This window comes from Hibiscus syriacus, unplaced genomic scaffold (genome assembly GCF_006381635.1).
Source record: "Hibiscus syriacus cultivar Baekdansim isolate YM2019G1 unplaced genomic scaffold, ASM638163v2 tig00110597_pilon, whole genome shotgun sequence".
Lineage (NCBI taxonomy): Eukaryota > Viridiplantae > Streptophyta > Magnoliopsida > Malvales > Malvaceae > Hibiscus > Hibiscus syriacus.
This window is the reverse complement of record NW_024062795.1, coordinates 3,369,817-3,389,055: the sequence shown is the minus strand read 5'-3', so window position 1 is coordinate 3,389,055 and position 19,239 is coordinate 3,369,817. Positions and strand designations below refer to the sequence as shown.

The window sequence follows — 19,239 nt, the reverse complement described above, 5'->3', positions numbered from 1 at the left end:
AAAAGAGAGACAGAAACAGAAGATAAACAGCCGAACTGAGCAAAACACGTAGAGATATTAGGGCTACAAAACAACAGTTTCAATTTCGGTTTTTTTTGTGATTGCAAATTCAACAAAAAGCCATAAAACATGGGAACTTATTCAAGGACATGAACACTGTTAACATGTCCCTCAATCCAACAGATAAAACAGAAGAAAAACTCAAACCTAATTTTTTTTTTGGATAATTTGATTTTATTACCCAAAGAAAGAGCAAATACCAATACAACTGCAGAAAGCAAATCAAAAATAAACAACACCCTACAAGCAACCTAAGCAAAACAACTCAAGAAGACAACTAAAAGAGAAGCAAACAGCAAGTAGTAAATAGCAAAACATCAAACATCAAAATTAGAAAAGGAAAACAACCCGCAAACAACCACCACAAAGGGACCTCTCGCATGTCTACAGGCAAGAGACCAACAGATCAGAAGCAAACATCAAGCTAGCCAATGTTCCAGTCAAGGCAAAGTTGAGAATTAACCCTATCAACTTTGTTAACGCTACAATCATGCAACTTAACGCTGACTGTCCATTTGATAACCTCAAAGACCTCATCAATCGCCCGAAAGTAGCCTCTAAAGTGTGAGATTACGTTCTTCCCAGACAAAGTACAGAAGACTAGTCCAAGCTAGCTTCAGAATGCAGACCAGCAAGGATTTCCCCTTAAGATTGCTGGCAGCCCAGACCAAGGTATCATCCCAACACAGCACCCTATAGGGAATTCTGCAAGTCTGCAGAATTTTACTCTAGAGATCAACAATAAAAATACAATCATTAAACAGATGATCCCTGCTTTCCACACCATCACTACAAAGCTCACAACACCCATCTAACTCAATCCACATATGGATAAGCCTATCCTTAGTTGGCAAGCGATTCAAAAAAACCATCCAAGCAACAATAGACATTCTAGGGATATGAAGAGGAAACCAAAGTAAGTGTTCCCAAATGACCTTCTCTCTCTTGTCCCTCAACTTCTCCCACACCCAATAACCTTTAACCAAATTCCAGTCAACTACACTGTCAAATAAGCTAGCAACCTCTATTCTAAGCTTAAACAGCTTCCTTAAGATCCAGCTGAACTGAGGCTTATAACCAGCCGCCCAAAAAGAATCCCCCTTCAGGGCATATTCATTAACCCAGGCCACCCAGAGGGACCCATCATTTGCAAGGATATTTCTGATCAGCAAAAAACAGCAAACCTTGTTCCAGCAGCCCAGACTTTTAAGGCCCAAACCGCCTTCAGACTTCAGCAAACAGACTTGCTTCCAGCTAACTCTAGCCCCCTTGGCAGGAGTATCATCCCCCTTCCAGAAGAACCGCATACAAAGTTGCTCAACCTGCCTAATGACATCACTAGGCAATACCAACTGCCTGCACCAGTAATTGGAAATACTGAATAAAACAGATTGGATAAGCTGCATTCTGCCACCATAACTCAGCCTCAGCTTGGACCACAAAGACAACTTACTTCTAATCTTATCAACCAAAGGAAGACAGTCTTTAGCAATAAGTTTCCTGGTAACTAATGGCACACCAAGGTACCTAACAGGGAACTTACCCAAATTAAATCCAGTAATAGCCTGCACTCTTCTCAAAACATCCTCATGTACACCACAAGAGAACAACTCAGTTTTTCCAGCATTTAACTGCAGCCTAGACAACTCATAAAAGGCCTCAAGAACACTAACAACACCCAAAATAGAAGTCTCAGTCCCATGACAGAAAATTAACAAGTCATCAGCAAAGCTGAGGTGGGTGAGAAGAATACGCTTACATTTAGGGTGAAACCGGATAAGCCCATCCTTGGCAGCAATATTTAACAAGTGTGACAACACATTCATAATAAGAACAAAGAGATAAGGGGACAGTGGGTCACCCTGTCTAATTCCTCTCCTCCCTTTAAAAAAACCCACTAAACTACCATTAAATGCCACAGAATATCTAGCACCAGTGACACATGCAGAAATCCAATCCCTAAACTTTTCAGGAAGCCCCAAGGAAACAAGAACATTCATCAAGAAGTCCCAAGAAACAGAATCAAAAGCTTTTCTTAAATCAACTTTAAGGGTGCATCTAGGGGAAAGTGATCTGCGGGAGTATCCCCTAACAATCTCTTGAGCTAAGAGTGTGTTATCGACTATACTACGCCCTTTAATGAAAGCAGATTGATTTGGCAAAATCATGTCAGGGAAGTAACTAGCTAACCGTTTAACAATGATACCAGTGATGGTTTTATAGACAACCGAGCAACAAGATATGGGACGAAAGTCTTTAGCATACCAGTATTAGGAGTCTTAGGCACCAAGGCAATTACTGTAGCGTTGAAAATAGGTAGCAGAGTTCCAGACTAGAAAAAATCCCTAATAGCAGCCAGAAAATCATCCTGCACAATATCCCAAGCCATCTTAAAAAAATGAGCCGTATAACCATCTGGCCCAGGGCTCTTTTCGTTACCTTGCCTGAACAAAGAATTTTTAATTTCTTCATTAGAGACCTCCTCAACTAATGAAGCAGCAGCAGCACAAGGAAGCTCATACCCTAACAGACTTTTGAGAAGATCAACACCACAGCTTTTAACCCCAGCATCTTCAAAACCAAGCAAGTCAGTGTAAAATCTCAATATCTCAGCAGACATTGCATCAAAAGAATCCAACCGAGAACCATCCTCAGCATAGAGTAATCTAATCGTGTTTCTCTTTCTTTTCCTCATTACAGTAGAGTGAAAAAATTTTGTATTTCTGTCACCCTCTTTCAACCAATGGACTTTGGCTTTTTGCTTATAGAAAGAAGCTTCAGCCACCTCAAGCTCTTGAAGTTCATTAAAAATAATCTTTTCCTCTACAAAATGACAACCAGCTTGTGAAAGATTTGCAAGTTGCATCTTCTCAAGCTGGGCTCTTTTGGAACTCAAACCCAATTTGTTTGGTTATGTTGGTTTTTTTAACCCATCAACGCTTCCTCCTTGTGTGTCTCAATGGTAACGTCACTTGACGGGAAAGCAACGCAAGTGAGGACAAAACCTTCGTTCATCTGATCATCATCAAGGTAGTTCTGGTCACTCTGATCCACACTACCTTGAACGATCTTCCCAGCACACGAAGAGCAAGCACCGACCCTGCACGAGTACGGGAGATCCAACCCCAAGTCCTCCGCCGCGTCAAGAATGTATGTATCATCTGGGCAATTAATCACTTTTTCCCCGTCGGGAGTGACCAGAGTTACTTTGTATGTAGCCATTGTGAGACGGCCCCCTCTCTGGGGTCTTAGCCCGAAAAGAGCCTGCTTTGAGTTTGGAAGGGCGCTTAGGCTCGTCGCGGCGTGGCGGCCGAAGAAGGAGGTGGTCACGTGGCGGTGGAGAGGGCGGCTGTGGAATCCATTTTCAGTTTTCAGAAATTTGGGATATTGTATACAGAGCAATGCGAGGAGGAGATGTGGTGTTTACAAAAGGAGCGTTTGATGGATATAAGATGATGCAACTTTAACGGGTAATTATCTGCCACGTGGCGAATCTGTGTGGCTTTCGATATCCCTTATCTCAAAACTTGTGATGTTATAAGTATAACGAGTGTTGATGGAGAAAAGATGTAGTTGTACCGGGATTTTTTATGCCACGTGGCAAATCTCTGTGGCTCTCATTATCCTTTATCTTAAAACTATTATGTTACCGCGTGACACAAAGGTCGGTAAAAGTAAAACAGCAATTTCGGTAAAAAAAAATATATACATAGCTAAATTAGTTCATATCATATGTTTTAAAGTGTAAAACGATTCTTTATTCAATTTTAAAAATTTAAAATACTTTCGTTTTAATTTTTAAAATTAATATTGTTTTTTTGCAAAGATGCAAACTACGTGGATGCAGTGAATGACAAAGTCAGTTGGGTAAAGCTTGGCCTAGTCCACTCAACTTTCATCATAATGGATGTGAAATTTATGACTGGAAAGTGGCAACCATAACACGTAGTCCCTGGCCACTCTTGAAGACGACGACGAAGGCACTGCAGAAGAAAGATGGATGGATTCCAATCTGAAGAGCTGGTTTCAATGGACAAGATTGTTTATCTTGCACAAACCCACTTCTCTCTTATTTAAAGCACCTATGGATTGAAGTGCCAGCTAGCATCATGAAAGATGAATTTGGTCTCTAAATAGTATATATCATTCAGGAAAAGTGAACATTTTTTGGGTATGTTTATTTTCTTGCAATTAAATTTTTAAAAATATTTTTTTATTTTTTAATATTTGATCAGTAAAAAATAAAATATAAATGTAATTTATATCAATAAAATTTATTTTGTATTTTCTAGAAAATGACTTATAGTTTAATTTTTCGTAAGTCGTTTTTAAAACTTTTTACTTCAAAATATAAATATTTAAAATAATATTATTTATGTATTTAATATTAATATACTATTTTAATAAAAATATTAATTATTAAAAATATATTTATTAATAGTTTTAATAATATAATATAATATTTTTAATGTTATAATAATATATTTAATTATATTATATAATATATATTTTTATTTTAATAATATATAAAAAAAGATATTATACATTGTGAAAATAATATTCTAATAACAATATTGACATAAATAATATTAAATAAATTATTTTAATATTTTAAAAATAATAATAGTCACTTTTTAATAAATAATATTATTTATTATATTCAATATTTATAATAAATATTTTTAAAAGAAATGTCAATAAACTAAAATAATTTACACAACATCATACAAATACCTTAAAATAATTTTTAAAAATTATTTTCCAACAAATATTATTCGTATTACCGAAAATCATTTTTCGAAATTTATTTTGCTAACCGAAAGGACCTATGTTTCAATTGATTGTCAAAAACTCGTTTTAACTCTGATAACTGAGCTTTGCGTGTACAGCTTTGTCTGCTTTTCTTTTGGGGTGTACCTGATTCACTGCAAGTTAGTATTTATATTCATGGTGGAAGAACTTCAAGAACAAATGAGAGAGAAAACAAAGAGTTCAATCCAACAAAAACTAACAGACAGAACAGAAGAAAAACTTAAACCCTGCAGTTTCAATCATGTTCTTTTTTAACCAACGACCTCTTCCTCCTTGTGTTTCTCAATGGTAACATCACTCGTCGGGTAAGCAACGCAAGTGAGAAGATAGCCTGCAGCTAACTGGTCGTCGTCAAGGAAGCCATTGTCAGACTGATCCACACTTCCTTGAGTGATCTTCCCAGCGCAGGAAGAGCAAGAACCAGCACTGCATGAGAATGGAAGATCGATGCCCTTCTCCTCCGCCACGTCCAAAATGTACTCGTCATCTGGGCACTCGATCTCGGAGTGATCAGCGTTACTTTGTATGTTGCCATCATTGTGATGAGGCGGCCTCGTACCTGGGGTTTTAGCCCGAAAAGTGCCTCCTGAAGTTCGGGAGGGAGCTTAGGCTCGTCCCCGGGTGACAGCAGACTAAGGAGGTACTGACCATGGCGGTGGAGGCGGTGGAGGCCATCTTCAGTTATTTCAGATAGGAAAGCATTCGGTAATAACTGTATAAGGCTAGCGAGAGCGTATGGTAATAACTATGTTTGTAAAATAAAACGAGAGAAGTGTTGGAGAACGAGCGGGGAATAAAACGAGAGTAGTATCTGCCACGTGGCAAACCAAAACCTCGTTATTTTTTTTATTATGGTCGTCAATTAATTTGGGGAGTGTGGTTACCATTCGCCATAATCCTCTCCATTGGCATTTTGTTGAAGTGGATAAACAGAAACCATGGGCTATGCAGATCAGATTAATTTGGTCCTTTCGTTATGTTTAAATTTAAAATTTAACCCTTATATTTTAATTTGCCATAATTTAATTTTGTATTTCCGTACTGTAATTGACTAAGTGGTTGAGTTAAAAAAACACACGCACTTATTCTCAAGTTGATTTTTCTCTGTTGGAAGACAAAAATCCAATACAACGTATATATCATTAACAATTAGTACTGATGAGTCATTATAAGAATAGACGCCGAATTAAAGTTCAATAACCAAATCTCACATATGAACATAACAGAAGGGCTGAAACTAGAATCTGACCCTACAAATCTCGGCAAAAATGGCTGACCACAATTTAGCAGAAGAAATGCACCACAACAGCATAGAACATACCATCTCCACTCAGTTTCTTGAGGTTTTAGCTTATAAGAATTAATTCTTTAAATTGTTTGTGCAAAATATTCTCAGATTTGGAAAAAGATGAGCTATGCCCGCAACAGCTTGTTATATGAAGGCTTTCATTCAATTTATGACCTGTGTTACCTGGAAAAATATGAAATGAAGAAATATTTTGCAATATGCATAATTAAAAAAGGAAAACCAAAACAAAAATAACACCCACTTACTGAATTCCTTTATCATCCCCGGCCAAAAAGAAAACTAGAGCAAAATGCAAAAGGAATTTAAGCATCAGTTCTCACAAAGGACAAGACAACATCTATATGGCTGGACGAATCTATATAACAAAGTAAAAAAGGACAATAAAACATTAGCTAGCTTCTGAATTATAAAACAATATCTGAAATCTAAATCAGGGATTCAAATCACAGCCAGAGGAATTAAAAAATAATAATAAAAGAAGCGGTACAAAAATCTCAGGGTTTTCCCTGTTCCATAGTAACAAGAGTACATGCTTACCTTGAAACACTGATTTCATCTATAGAATTCCTGCTTTACCCATACCTGATCAGAAGCTTTCCTATCAGCGCTTATTGCCTCAACAAGTAGAAAGGGCTGATAGCCCAACTCCCAACAGAGCAAAGTTCTAGTCACACTTGATGTTTCTATAGATCCTCTGTAAGAACAAATTGGAACAAAGATAACCTACGGCCCCTGAACAAATTGGAACCAAGATAAAAGGATATAATTAGAAAACCCAAACGAAGTAGAGTATCATAAGGTATCATAGACTCCGCTTCTATCTGGCACAACAATACAAAGAGTGCTAAGCTAAACAGCAACAGAGAAAATAAACAAACATGCATTCTTTAGAAGTTATGACGAAACCAGCCACTCAAACTCCTCCAATAAAAAATAAGAGAATAATGTGATGCGAAGCAAAATCCTGCATCATATACAAACATTTTAATACATCCAAAAAGAGGTTAAAATTTTCAACCAAGGAAAACAATTCGGAAACTTTTGTGCAAAAGTTCAAGTAGACAGAGACATTAGAAGATTAAGGATATATAATCATTTCCACTGAATATGTGATGTGTGAAAATAGTTATTTGGAATGCGAAAATAACAAAAGGGAGAGTAACCTTATTTATAAAGATGGATTATTTTTGTATTATTTCAAAACTCACCGCAGAGAATTCCCAAACCAAGAGAAAACATCAAAGTGTAGCCAAAGTAGAAGCTGGTTTGAAAGAAGCCTGACATCTTGGTTTTCACATTGTAATAGTATATGGAGTATAAATACACATAGACTGCTGTTGAGGCAGCAGAGAAGAATGATGTCCACTGCCAGTGATAATTCTCAGCATTTAGCAAGAATTATGTTCCCACAATTGTCACACAAACGGTTACAATGATGAGAATCAGGAAGACCAGCAGCATAAAACCATACACATAATACACCTGCAGAACACATAAATATCTAAATCATTTATGACTCACAAAACTAAGTAAATAATCAACCAAGAATATTTGGTAGTTGGTACAAAGAACAGAAAATGTGATTTCAGTGCATCATAAAAGATAAAAACCTAGGAGAAAGAAGTCCACCTTGTAATTCCAGAAGGATGTGAATCAATGAATATGCTGCCGAAGGGCTGAAGTCCTACCATCAAAGACACCACTGAGGGGGTCAGGTACCATTTCTTCTCTGGAATTGGGCGAGGAATGGTCTTCACACGGCATGGATTATTTGGAGCACCGCTCCAGCTTCTTCCAACAACGGTACCAAGAAGGGCCAGGGGGAATGAAATGAAAGCCCAAATTACAAAGACAACCACCATTGTACCAAAAGGAATAGCTGCTAGAGATCCATAAAAGATGGCAATTGTGTTCAAGGTGAAACCAATCCCAAAGCACATAAATGGGAATAGACACGCTGTAAGAATCATTGACTTTATCCAACTTTTACCTGAAACAAAAGATCCCAAACCTTTAGAATGAATGATCCATAAGTACAGAGAACATATGCAAATGAGAATTGCCAAGCGATAAAGCACATACCCCCATTGCGCGAGTACATCCCACCACTCACATAACCAGAAATGAACGACGTAAAAGCATAACACAGTATGAAAGTAGTGACAATTGCTCCTCTCCTGAACAAAATAATCAGTATATAAGATTACTAATAGTCAAAAAGATGAAATGGAAAAATCAAATAGCAATGTGATTCATAGTATGGATTAAAAAAACACTATGATCGATATTAACTATGCTATAGAAAAAAAAGGCTCATAAGTACAGGGGGTCCCATGTATTCATGCTCGACTTTATACGCTTAAAGTGATGTTCAACAGCAACAAATATTTATATGTTCAATTATTTACAACTCAAAAATTTTGAGTTGATATTAGCTTCTCAACATACCCGATATACAGCGTTCCCACAATTGCCAATAAGATGACAAGGAGAACAAGCAATGCTAGCTGCGCTCCTGTGCCAACAACAGCAGAAAGCAGAGCCAAACTATAAGGAGGCCGGAAAACATCACCATGAACAAGTTTCCAACCAGACTCTTCACTCACATCCCTTTCCTGAGAACATAGGTAACATAGCAAGGAAACCATGAATGTTCAGATAATAGAACTTTTCTTATAGAAAAGGAAAAAGGAAGGGTCCACGTATTATCACCAAAGTTTCCAGATCATCATCTTCCCGAGCATACTTAGCATAGTCATTCCTCAGAGTTCGCATCAAGATCATTGACACCAAACCCGTGAGGAAGATAACCATCATGAACGAATTGAAAACAGAGAACCAGTGGATCTGCATATTGCAACATGCGTTTAGAACTCTCAGGAAATTACAAGAATAACCTAATGCAAGACTTATGAAGATAAATAAAAATTTTGATGCAGAGAGAAAAGAAAACAAAAAAGGGTCAAATGAAGAAGAAAGCAATCACCAATAACAGTACTTACTTGATGTTCAAAGAAAGGATAGTCTAAATAGACATCAAAGCGAACAGCAAAAGTGATATTAGTTGGAATCCATTTGATAGAATATGTCAAGTCTAATATTTTCCCTGCTGCAAGTGGTTTTGGACCCTCCTGAGTGAGATTGACATGAATAATCTGCAATAATGAACAGTGGTCAATAACAACAGCAGATCCAAAAATACGGAATGGGAATCATACATATATAAGGAATCACAAACCTGGTCCTTATTGTATTTAGTAACAATATTCTTTATGTGTGTAGAGGACATGCTTGCCATTATCACTGTTCTTATCAGGATGCAGCTCGCCAACAAAGCCTAAAAAGTTTAAGATAAATTCTTCAGTATCAAGTTATATAAGGATTAGTAAACCGAAGAAAAGGAACAAGAGGTGGACAATGCTTACCCCATAAAGGCAGGTCATCTGAACTTTCAACATTGTGGAGCAGAAACATGGCACCAACAAAAAGGCAAGGAAAATAGAGTAAGTGCACAGACAAATCAAGCCATCTCAAAAAAATTATCACTTAAATTCTGCAATCAGACATATCATACCAAAAGAAAAAAAAAACTATGGATCTTTGCTTTTAAGATCTAATTACATGATTTCAAATGTATTTCTAGCTTGCATTATGCAAAAATCCATATCCATGCAATCAGCAAAGGTCCGTAAGATTTTTGTAGTGCAAAATAAGAAACCTTTGTTTTCTCTGCATTGTGAAAAAAAAGAAAGCCTACGTGATTAGGTGAGCAGCATAAGAGTTTGATGACTTACGGTGAAAGAAACATTTTTTTTAAAATGGATCAGAGCCAGGGAGGAGAAACCTTGTAGACAAATTTACTAAACACAATTGTGCATAAAAATCATTTTCATCTATTACTGGAATCAATGCATGGAATGTGACAGTAACTTATCCACATCCAGCATCTATCTATATCTCTATAAATTTAATTGTAATCCTCGATATGCATAGAATATTTTAGAGCATATTCCGCCAAAGGTATGCATGGCATCAGATTTTTCACTGCCCACCACAACTCCCACCCCGTAAACAGTACAACAATCCGGTGATTTTCAGTACTCATCTGAGCTGCCAATGTATCAATATCTTTATAGCTCTTGTTTTGTACAGAACTACAGATACTATCTTTATTTAAAACAATGAAAAGCTAAACATACCCATGAAGAATTAAACCAATAATTGCTCTCAATTGCATCCTTGAACTCTTTGACCTTTGCTTCATCAAGTTCCAGTTGGCATATGGTACCTTTGCCCACATTCTCTATTAAAGAACAGAACAGGAGGAGCAGAAGAAAATATAAAAGTCAAAGACATGGAAAAAAAATATTAAAGGAATTACAGTTATCAACTTTAGAGTCTAACAGTGAAAAACATGCGTACTTTGGAATTTTATATCAATTTGGCTATCAATCAGTTCATTTCCACCGAGGACCTCACCAAGACCACCCCATTTGTGAGCTGGATTGATGCCCGGTTGACAAAAATTTTTTATACCCATTATTTTTAAGAAAATAATATTAAAATTTTGAACTTCATTCTTAAATTTCTTGATCCACTACTAATATAAGGTAGTATCTATTCAAAGACTCTCAACCATTTGACATTAAACGCTTATACCCCTACATACGTGGTGTTCGAATCCAGAATCTGACGTGCAAATTCATTTGAATATTTTGTTATTCATAACAAATCATATTCTTGCAGCATGCGAGACAAGTGTTTACATCTTGTAATGATGTTGCAGAATGTGAGCAGCAATTTTGATACGTTCTTGCTCGACATGTAGGTATTAGAATTGGCTTGATTTTTCTAATTATCAATAATTAACTTTTTCATTTTCCTCATGGCCCAAAATTCATTGTTAATGGTTTTTACATTTTCTCTAGATTTATTATTTTGTATATTTATGCATGAGTGTGAAATTTGCATGCGTTTGATGTGCAGTTCATCTTCTTTATTATTCTTTTATATACATGTATGTATTTTCGCAGGAGATTGCTTTTGAGGTTGGTAATGAGATGATTTGCAGATGGGGATTACAGAGACGTTTTGCAAGATATCATCAACACTAAATTAAGTGAAGGTTTTCTCACACTTGTTCGTAATATCGAGTTTATGGAGCCAAGTTCTCCGAAATATATATGTGTAAGGTTTTGTATCAATACTCGATAAACAGTTTGTAGGATTAAGTGGTAGATGAGATGAGATATATCATGAGTTATTTAAGCTCGACTCGGTCAGAGTTTAATAAATACTTGATTCGAATGGACTCGATTCGAACTCATACTCAACTTTAGTTCTTAATGAGCCGAAACAAACTATTTGATATTTTACTCAAAAAGCTCGCAAGCAACTTGAAAATATAATATATTAAAATTTTATTCTAAAAAATAAATTATTAATAATATTAACATTTATGTGTTGAATTTAAAAATAAAAATAGTATAAGATTTTTATGTATTTAAGGTTTAGGTTTTGAGTTCGAGTTCGAGCTTAATCAAGTTAAGTTTAATTTTGTTTTTTAATTTTAAGCTTTTTCAAGCCTCAATTCATGGTTTTGAGTTCGAGTCGAGCTTGAAAATTTTAAGTTCACAAGCTTTCGAGTTGAGTTGAGCTATATTTTAAAATTTTCGAATCGAGTCGAGTTCAACAATACTTAAACTCGACTTGACTCTTTTACAACCATACGTAGGACAACCGTGGAAGATGATGGAGAGAACAATGATTGAAAACGAGTTAAATTGGTACATTTAAATGACATAAGGAGGTTATTTTTTAAAAATTAAGATTAAATTAAAATAAGTTGTAGATGAATGGAATTAAAATTAAATATTGGAAAGGACAAACTACTTAAATTCAAAATAATATGGACTTATTAGAAGTTAATCTAAAAAATTAAAGGAACAAAATTCTAATTTTAATTAAATTTAAATTAATAAAGACCTAAAAATACTATTAGATCAAAAAAATTAATGTACATCCATTATTATGTAAATATTAAAGACTAAATTTTATTATGTTAATTTTATAAATTATCCATAACTTTTTCATCTAAGAATTAATTTAAAAATTAAGCGTCAATGATGATTTACATCTTTTATAACTCAAGCTACCAATTTATAACATTTTATAAAGTATTATATAATCGAGAGATTATTTACTTAATTTACCCAAGAAAAAGTACTCCATAGTACCGACAGTATTTGTCTTATATTATCCAAATTATTTAATTTGAATGTTTAGCCCATGATTTTATTATATTTATTCTTTATTCTTTTGATAAAACTAACCACTTATTATATTTATTCTGTATTATTTCGATAAAACTAACTACTCCCATAACAAAATATTACAGCATTACAAAATAAAATCTAAAATTACAGTAAAATTCCAAATCTATCAAAGTAACAATGCTACGACCGTGTAACTTGTTTACTTAGTTTTTACCTTGGAGTCGCATGGTAAATGCTTGCAAGGCTAGAAGAACTCCCTTTATTCTCTCCTTTGACGCCGGATCGATAAGATTGCCATCGCTATCAAACTTTGCAGGAGGCTGAAACGCATTCAAGTAAAACTCAGGTTTATTGATGAAATGAAGATCAATATAAATCCCAATTTGGCGAAGATGGTAATGCGACCCAGAAGCCTCCTCCAGCGCTTATGATGGCGGCCGCTTTATCTCCCCGTACATTTGGTGATCTTAAGCCCCAATCAATTGCATTCTTCAGAGGTGCTACAATGGGGCATATAACATTATAATGTGAAATGGATTGCTTTGATAGAGAGTGATTAATCTATAAATACAAACAGTTGTTCATCTGATTCGTTAAAAATTTACACATTTTGTTATATATAGGCCTTTTGTTGACCTCTTGGATCTTATAATTTTTGAAAGACTCAAAAATATCTACGGCATCTGAAGAGATAGAAGACAAGACACAGAAAGAACATCTAAAGAAGTATCTCAAATGTCTAACATCCTTTGAAAGCCACGTCTGACATACCACATTAGCTATTATAACCAACCTTTAATCTATTTTGACACCGACCGATAATTCTTTAACTGCTCAAACCAAAAGAAGTTAACCGTTAACAGCCATAGTATCCCATTTGGGCCCATTAAATGTTTTCCAAACCATTAACACATAAGTTTTTTAATGAAATGAACGTACCAGTAACTGAATAGTTGTATTCGGGGGAGGCGAAAAGGATGCTATCAGACTCTAAAATCTTCTGCCTGAAAGCATCAACAGCAGGGGGGTACTTCCCATCAACTTCCAGATCTGCGTCGAGCATTGGAAGTGGTGAAATGTCTATGTATTCCATTTGAATCCCATTAGTGGACTCCTTACTAATCTCCAGAGCTGGAAAAAAAAACATAAACAAATCAACACTCCCAGAGAACCAAATCAGAAACCCAAGCGGAAAAAAGTAAAAACAAATTAAAGATCGTTTGAAAACATTTACCGGTTCGAATTAATCCTCTGTTATAAGAACCTTTCCTTAAAGAACCACATAGGGCAGCCACATTGATAACTGGTTTTGCGGCTACAACAGCTTCCGTTGCTGTCTAATCACATGAAATCTATCTTCTCCACTTGATAACGTACTGGTGTGGTTCTACTTGTATATAAGGCTGAAAGGTAGGGTTTGAAAGAGAAACAGTGACGGGGCTTGGGATGCGTCATCGATGAGGTTTGGGTTGGTGGGTTTTGAGTTTAGACCGTGCGATTAGTGGTTAGATTTGGACTACAAGAATTGAATAATCAATCAAGATTTCTTATGGTCACCCAAGGAAGACGTTTTCTTTGGACAAATTTATAGGAATAATACACTTTTCATATAAATATATTCTTTTTGATTATGTATAATGGAAATATATCTAACAAGACATCTCTTGTTATTAGTATTTATTCTTTTTACTCAAAATATAATATTAAAAAATTAATAAATAATGATAATTATATTTTTATCTTTATTTGTCTTTTTCTTTTATATTTATCTTAATAAATTTATCAATCACTTTTTAAGAATGATTTTGGTATCTCTTTAGTTTTATATAACTTAAAAAATGATTAAATGTATGTCTTAAAATTATGTGTTTGATAAATGAAAATAATAAATTATGAGATGAAAATAATATCTTTTATCCTCTGTAATAAAACGTGTCCGTTTATTACCTCATTGTTGATTAACATTAATTTATTAATTTGCTTGCTTTCTTTTGTATCTACTAATTTATTAGGCACACGTTATTTCTTATTTGACCTTTTATGTTTCCATCAAACATATGAATTTTAATGCATGTGTGAGTGGAACTGTGAGATAATATTTCTGGATAATATCCTTATTTATCATATACATTTATTTTATATATTTAGGCATAGTTTGTCTGAAAGGTTATTTGTTCTTAATTGAATTAAAATTATTTATTATCTCTTTTAAAAAATATATTTTATTTGTATTGATTACTCACAAAACACTTTACTGCTATAAAAAAATTTCTTTTATTTCAATTTAGTGAAAAAATAACACTAGAAAGAAAGCTAACAACAGACGAGCAATGAAAGGTATTATAATAACATCAACAATTATCATGCCCACAAACTTCGGACAACTATATATCTTTATAAAATCACTCTGATTAGGTTTTCACAGATTGAAAAATTATAACCACGTACTGAAAATGCGATGAGTTATTCTATTTAATTATTATGGTCTGCTATGTCTCGTCCCTCTCTTTCTTCTTTATATCGTTGATGAATAAAATAAATTAGGGGTTTAGGATTGTAAGTAGAGAATTTTATATGAAATAAAAAGATATATGTGCTATGTGGATTATTACACGGTTCACGTCGTCACCGTCAAAAACAGTATTTATATCTTCATCTGATTAAAGATTTAGTGACGAAATGATATAATTAAATATAAAAATTAAAATTTAATATTGTAATCGATAAAACTAAAAATTTAATAATATAAATGTATAAAAGGATAAAATTTAATAATATAAATGTATAAAAGGATAAAATTTAATGGTATCTAAATATAGTTTATAAGGAAAAAACAATCATAGCCGAATCACGGGGAGATCTCATGGTAAGATCTGTGAGCGTCCTCCGCATAGAATCAAACCACCTTCAAAGGAAAGGGAGCAGCAGTAGGATCTCATTCTTCTAGCTGAATCACGGGGAGATCTGATGGTAAGATCCGCGAGGGTCCTCCGCATAGAATCAAACCACCTTCAAAGGAAAGGGAGCAGCGGTAGGATATCATTCTTCTGATTCATTATCCCCACACTCTCTTTCCTAAATAAATAAATAAATAATATATAGACATACCTCCCTTTATAAAGCACTGATTTTGTTGCTGTCTTTCCAGACTTTAAAAATTCCATATTCTTTACTTTTCCTTCAAATCTCTCCAAATCTCCCTCCTCCACCTACACTTCAACCACCTTCACCTCCGCCACCCGCCACCGCTTCCAGTTTCGATTTGTAATGTGTTGCGTATAAATTGATACCTGCTTCGATCCGTGAATAATTGAGTTAGGGTTTTGATTATTCTGGTTTATTTATTACGTATATATAAAAGAGAAAAAAGATGGAGAAGTACGAGCTGGTAAAAGACATAGGATCTGGGAACTTTGGTGTAGCCAGGCTGATGCGTAACAAGGAAACCAAAGAACTCGTCGCCATGAAGTATATCGACCGTGGGCATAAGGTTCCCTTCGCCTTAATTTAATTTAATTTCTTTTATTTCTTTTTATTTTTTATATGATGCATTTTGCATATATGTATCTGTGAATTATGCATGCATTTATGGCGTGTACTTAGATTTTTTTTCATTGGGAAAATTAGTATTTACTCTTTAACGAAATCATTGTCGATAGTTTCATTGAGATTGAAATTTGCAGCTGAATTTAACGTTTTCTTATTTTTTTTAATTATTGTTGTATTTGAAGACAATTGGGAATTTCGTACATTTTATCTTTTGTGATAGATTGATGAGAATGTGGCAAGAGAGATAATAAACCATAGATCGCTCCGTCATCCTAACATAATTCGGTTCAAAGAGGTACTCCAATGTTATGCTCTTCCATTTTTTTGCCTTTACATTAGTGTTCTGAATTTAACGTTATTTTTTCTCCCTTTTCATTTGCAGGTTGTTTTGACTCCTACACATCTTGCAATTGTGATGGAGTATGCAGCTGGTGGTGAACTCTTTGAGCGAATTTGCAACGCTGGCAGGTTTAGTGAAGATGAGGTTAGCATCGATCTCAAAATTGTTGGCTATTAAATAGATGCTCTTCTGCAAGAAGGAAAGAAAATAAAAGAAACGGGGGAGATTGACGATGTTTACTTTAGTTTGAATTCTCTTTTACTCGTTGCGGGCTGCATTTGTTATGTTCCTTTTTTTTCCCTTCTCAATTGATATAGAAACTAGTATGAGATGAAATGTCTCATCTTATCATTGAATAATCCTGCATTACTGTCTAAATAAGATGTGGGATGCTTCGTGTTTTTGAGCTTTCCATTGACGGTGATCTGTCCAATCTCCAATGTGATGTTTCCAGGCCAGATATTTTTTCCAACAGCTGATCTCAGGAGTTAGCTATTGTCATTCCATGGTAACTCAAATTTTAACATTCTATCTATTACAAGATGTTACAGTTGTCCCTACTTTTGGGCAAGCTTCTCATATTTTACCCTTTTTGTCTTTCAGCAAATATGCCACCGAGATTTGAAGTTAGAGAATACCTTGTTGGATGGGAGCCCTGCTCCTCGTCTGAAAATCTGTGATTTTGGTTACTCAAAGGTAATACTGAAAATAGGATAATTACAGTAAGGTAATCAAATGCATGTCAAAATTGTTGTTGTTTAAGATGTTTCCTTCCACCCCTTTTAGTCATCTCTGCTGCATTCAAGACCCAAGTCAACGGTTGGTACTCCAGCTTATATTGCACCAGAAGTTCTTTCTCGGAGAGAATATGATGGCAAGGTAATTTAGTCTTTATCTACTTTTGTTCAAATATTGATGATAATGGTTTGTTTACGAGACTTGGTTTTTCAGTTATGATTGTGTTCAACACTAATTAGTTTTGTGATGGGGTAGTTGATGCCTTAACTTACTGTTCTAAAGATAGACTGATGTTACTTGATAATAATTTAAGAATTGTTGAGGGTGATTATAAACTTGGTTAAAGATCAATTGCTCAGAATATTTATCAATTGGTTGGATATCTACTAGTAGTGCACTTTATGATGAAGTTTTTCATTTTAACGATCATGAAAGCAATATCATATGAGATATTTGGCAAAGAGAAACTGAGGCCTGGGTTTTATTGAATCTTTTCATTTTCTGTTTCTGATTAATTTTAGGATTGCATTCCTTTTTCAGATGGCAGATGTATGGTCATGTGGAGTGACTCTTTATGTTATGTTGGTTGGTGCTTACCCATTTGAGGATCAAGAGGATCCAAAGAATTTTAGGAAAACTATTAGTGTGAGCTACATACTTCTTAACATCCATTTTTAACTATCCTCGATCCTCCAATTTCTTTATGATTTCTAATGTTCTTTATTTTGTTGCAGAGAATAATGTCAGTTCAATACAAAATCCCAGACTATGTACACATATCTCAAGATTGCAAGCATCTCCTTTCTCACATATTTGTTGCTAGCCCCTCCAGGGTATGAACTGTTGTTACCGAACTTGTTCAACGTATGGGCAAATGTTTGTTCTCCTATAGGTTCTTTATACACTGGTGGTTATTGGCATGATGGGAGTCTTTATATACATGCTTATGTGTGTGTGTTTTCTCCACCATTTCTATCACGTGCTAAAGCACATGCCAAATATTTACTGTCTTCTACTAGTGCATGGAATGATAACTTTCAGAGGCAGAGCTGGTCATATTCTAACTGAAATGTTGCTTGTCCATAGCTAAATAACAAAGAACGATAGCCAGAGGTTCTTTTCCTTTAAATGAAGTTGTGGGGCATGGAAAACAAGTCATCCTCATTTATAAATTGCCATTCTTGAAGTGGTTGTTTATAATCACCTGCCATCCGTCCACCATCCTTGACAAGCTTGCTTTTTCTTTCTTGCTTTCTCCCTCTGGGTCTCTCACTGTTTTAGCATGTGTTTTTACAGAGAATCAGTATCAAAGATATCAAGAGCCATCCATGGTTTTTGAAGAACTTGCCCAGGGAGCTGACAGAAGCAGCTCAAGCTATCTATTACAGGAAAGACAACCCAACTTTCTCCCTTCAAAGTGTCGAGGAAATCATGAAAATAGTTGAAGAGGCTAAAGTAGCTCCTCGAGTATCACGGTCTATTGGAGGCTTTGGCTGGGGTGGAGAAGAAGATGAGGATGCAAGGGAAGAAGATGCAGAGCAAGAGGAAGAGGAAGAAGAAGACGAAGACGAGTACGAGAAGACAGTCAAGGAAGTACATGCTAGTGGAGAAGTTCATGTCTCTTGAACGTTATAAGTATATGCTTTTCAATCCATGTTACGCGTTTAGTCGCGTGTTTATATGATGTTGGTTTCTACCTAAGACCTGGTGTTGAATAAACAATTTGTAAATTAGTGTCTTGGGCAAGAACTTTGTGGAGTCTTAGCGTATGATTGTTTAGGGTGTGCTACTGATGTTGGAAGTTGGAGCTACTGGATTTTGAAGCCTACCCAAATTGGATCAGCTTTACAATTGTGGGTTATAAACGGTCTATACTTTTAGAGTATAATGGAAGATATGCGAGTCTTGTAAGTTGATTTCTTTCCATAAAATCTTATGCCAGAAAGGATTGACTCATTGAAATGTTAAAAACCAGCATTTATATATTATACTTGTTCCTGTTTTCTTCTCATAGCTATGTTATTTGGACTTTGTTGCAACTTGCAAGTGTCAGATAGTCTTTTTTTAACTTTCCTTTTTTATATATTTGAATTAATATATTCTCATATGAATAGTTGAATATACATTGAGACTAACGAATTAATGACGAACAAAAC

The 19,239-nt window shown here is 35.0% G+C and overlaps 1 protein-coding gene and 4 pseudogenes across 2 annotated transcripts; 1 reads left to right on the top strand and 4 right to left on the bottom strand.

Annotated features, from left to right (window-relative positions):
- On the top strand, positions 1 to 19,088 carry LOC120133972 (serine/threonine-protein kinase SRK2B-like). 2 transcript variants are annotated; one of them, XM_039150457.1, is made up of 10 exons: positions 1 to 16; positions 15,811 to 15,946; positions 16,226 to 16,300; positions 16,388 to 16,489; positions 16,800 to 16,853; positions 16,949 to 17,041; positions 17,132 to 17,224; positions 17,624 to 17,728; positions 17,818 to 17,916; positions 18,380 to 19,088. In XM_039150457.1, the coding sequence occupies exons 2-10, from the start codon at positions 15,827 to 15,829 to the stop codon at positions 18,707 to 18,709; spliced, it is 1,071 nt and encodes a 356-aa protein (XP_039006388.1). In that variant the 5' UTR covers positions 1 to 16; positions 15,811 to 15,826; the 3' UTR covers positions 18,710 to 19,088. The 2 variants fall into 2 exon arrangements, with proteins under 2 accessions (XP_039006388.1, XP_039006387.1); XM_039150456.1 differs by lacking the exon at positions 1 to 16 and adding an exon at positions 15,492 to 15,717 and having other exon boundaries at positions 15,813 to 15,946.
- LOC120133973 lies at positions 2,947 to 3,422 on the bottom strand (annotated as a pseudogene).
- Positions 5,058 to 5,547, bottom strand: LOC120133974 (annotated as a pseudogene).
- LOC120133914 lies at positions 6,846 to 10,721 on the bottom strand (annotated as a pseudogene).
- Positions 12,565 to 15,620, bottom strand: LOC120133913 (annotated as a pseudogene).
- Positions 19,089 to 19,239: the final 151 nt, after the last annotated feature.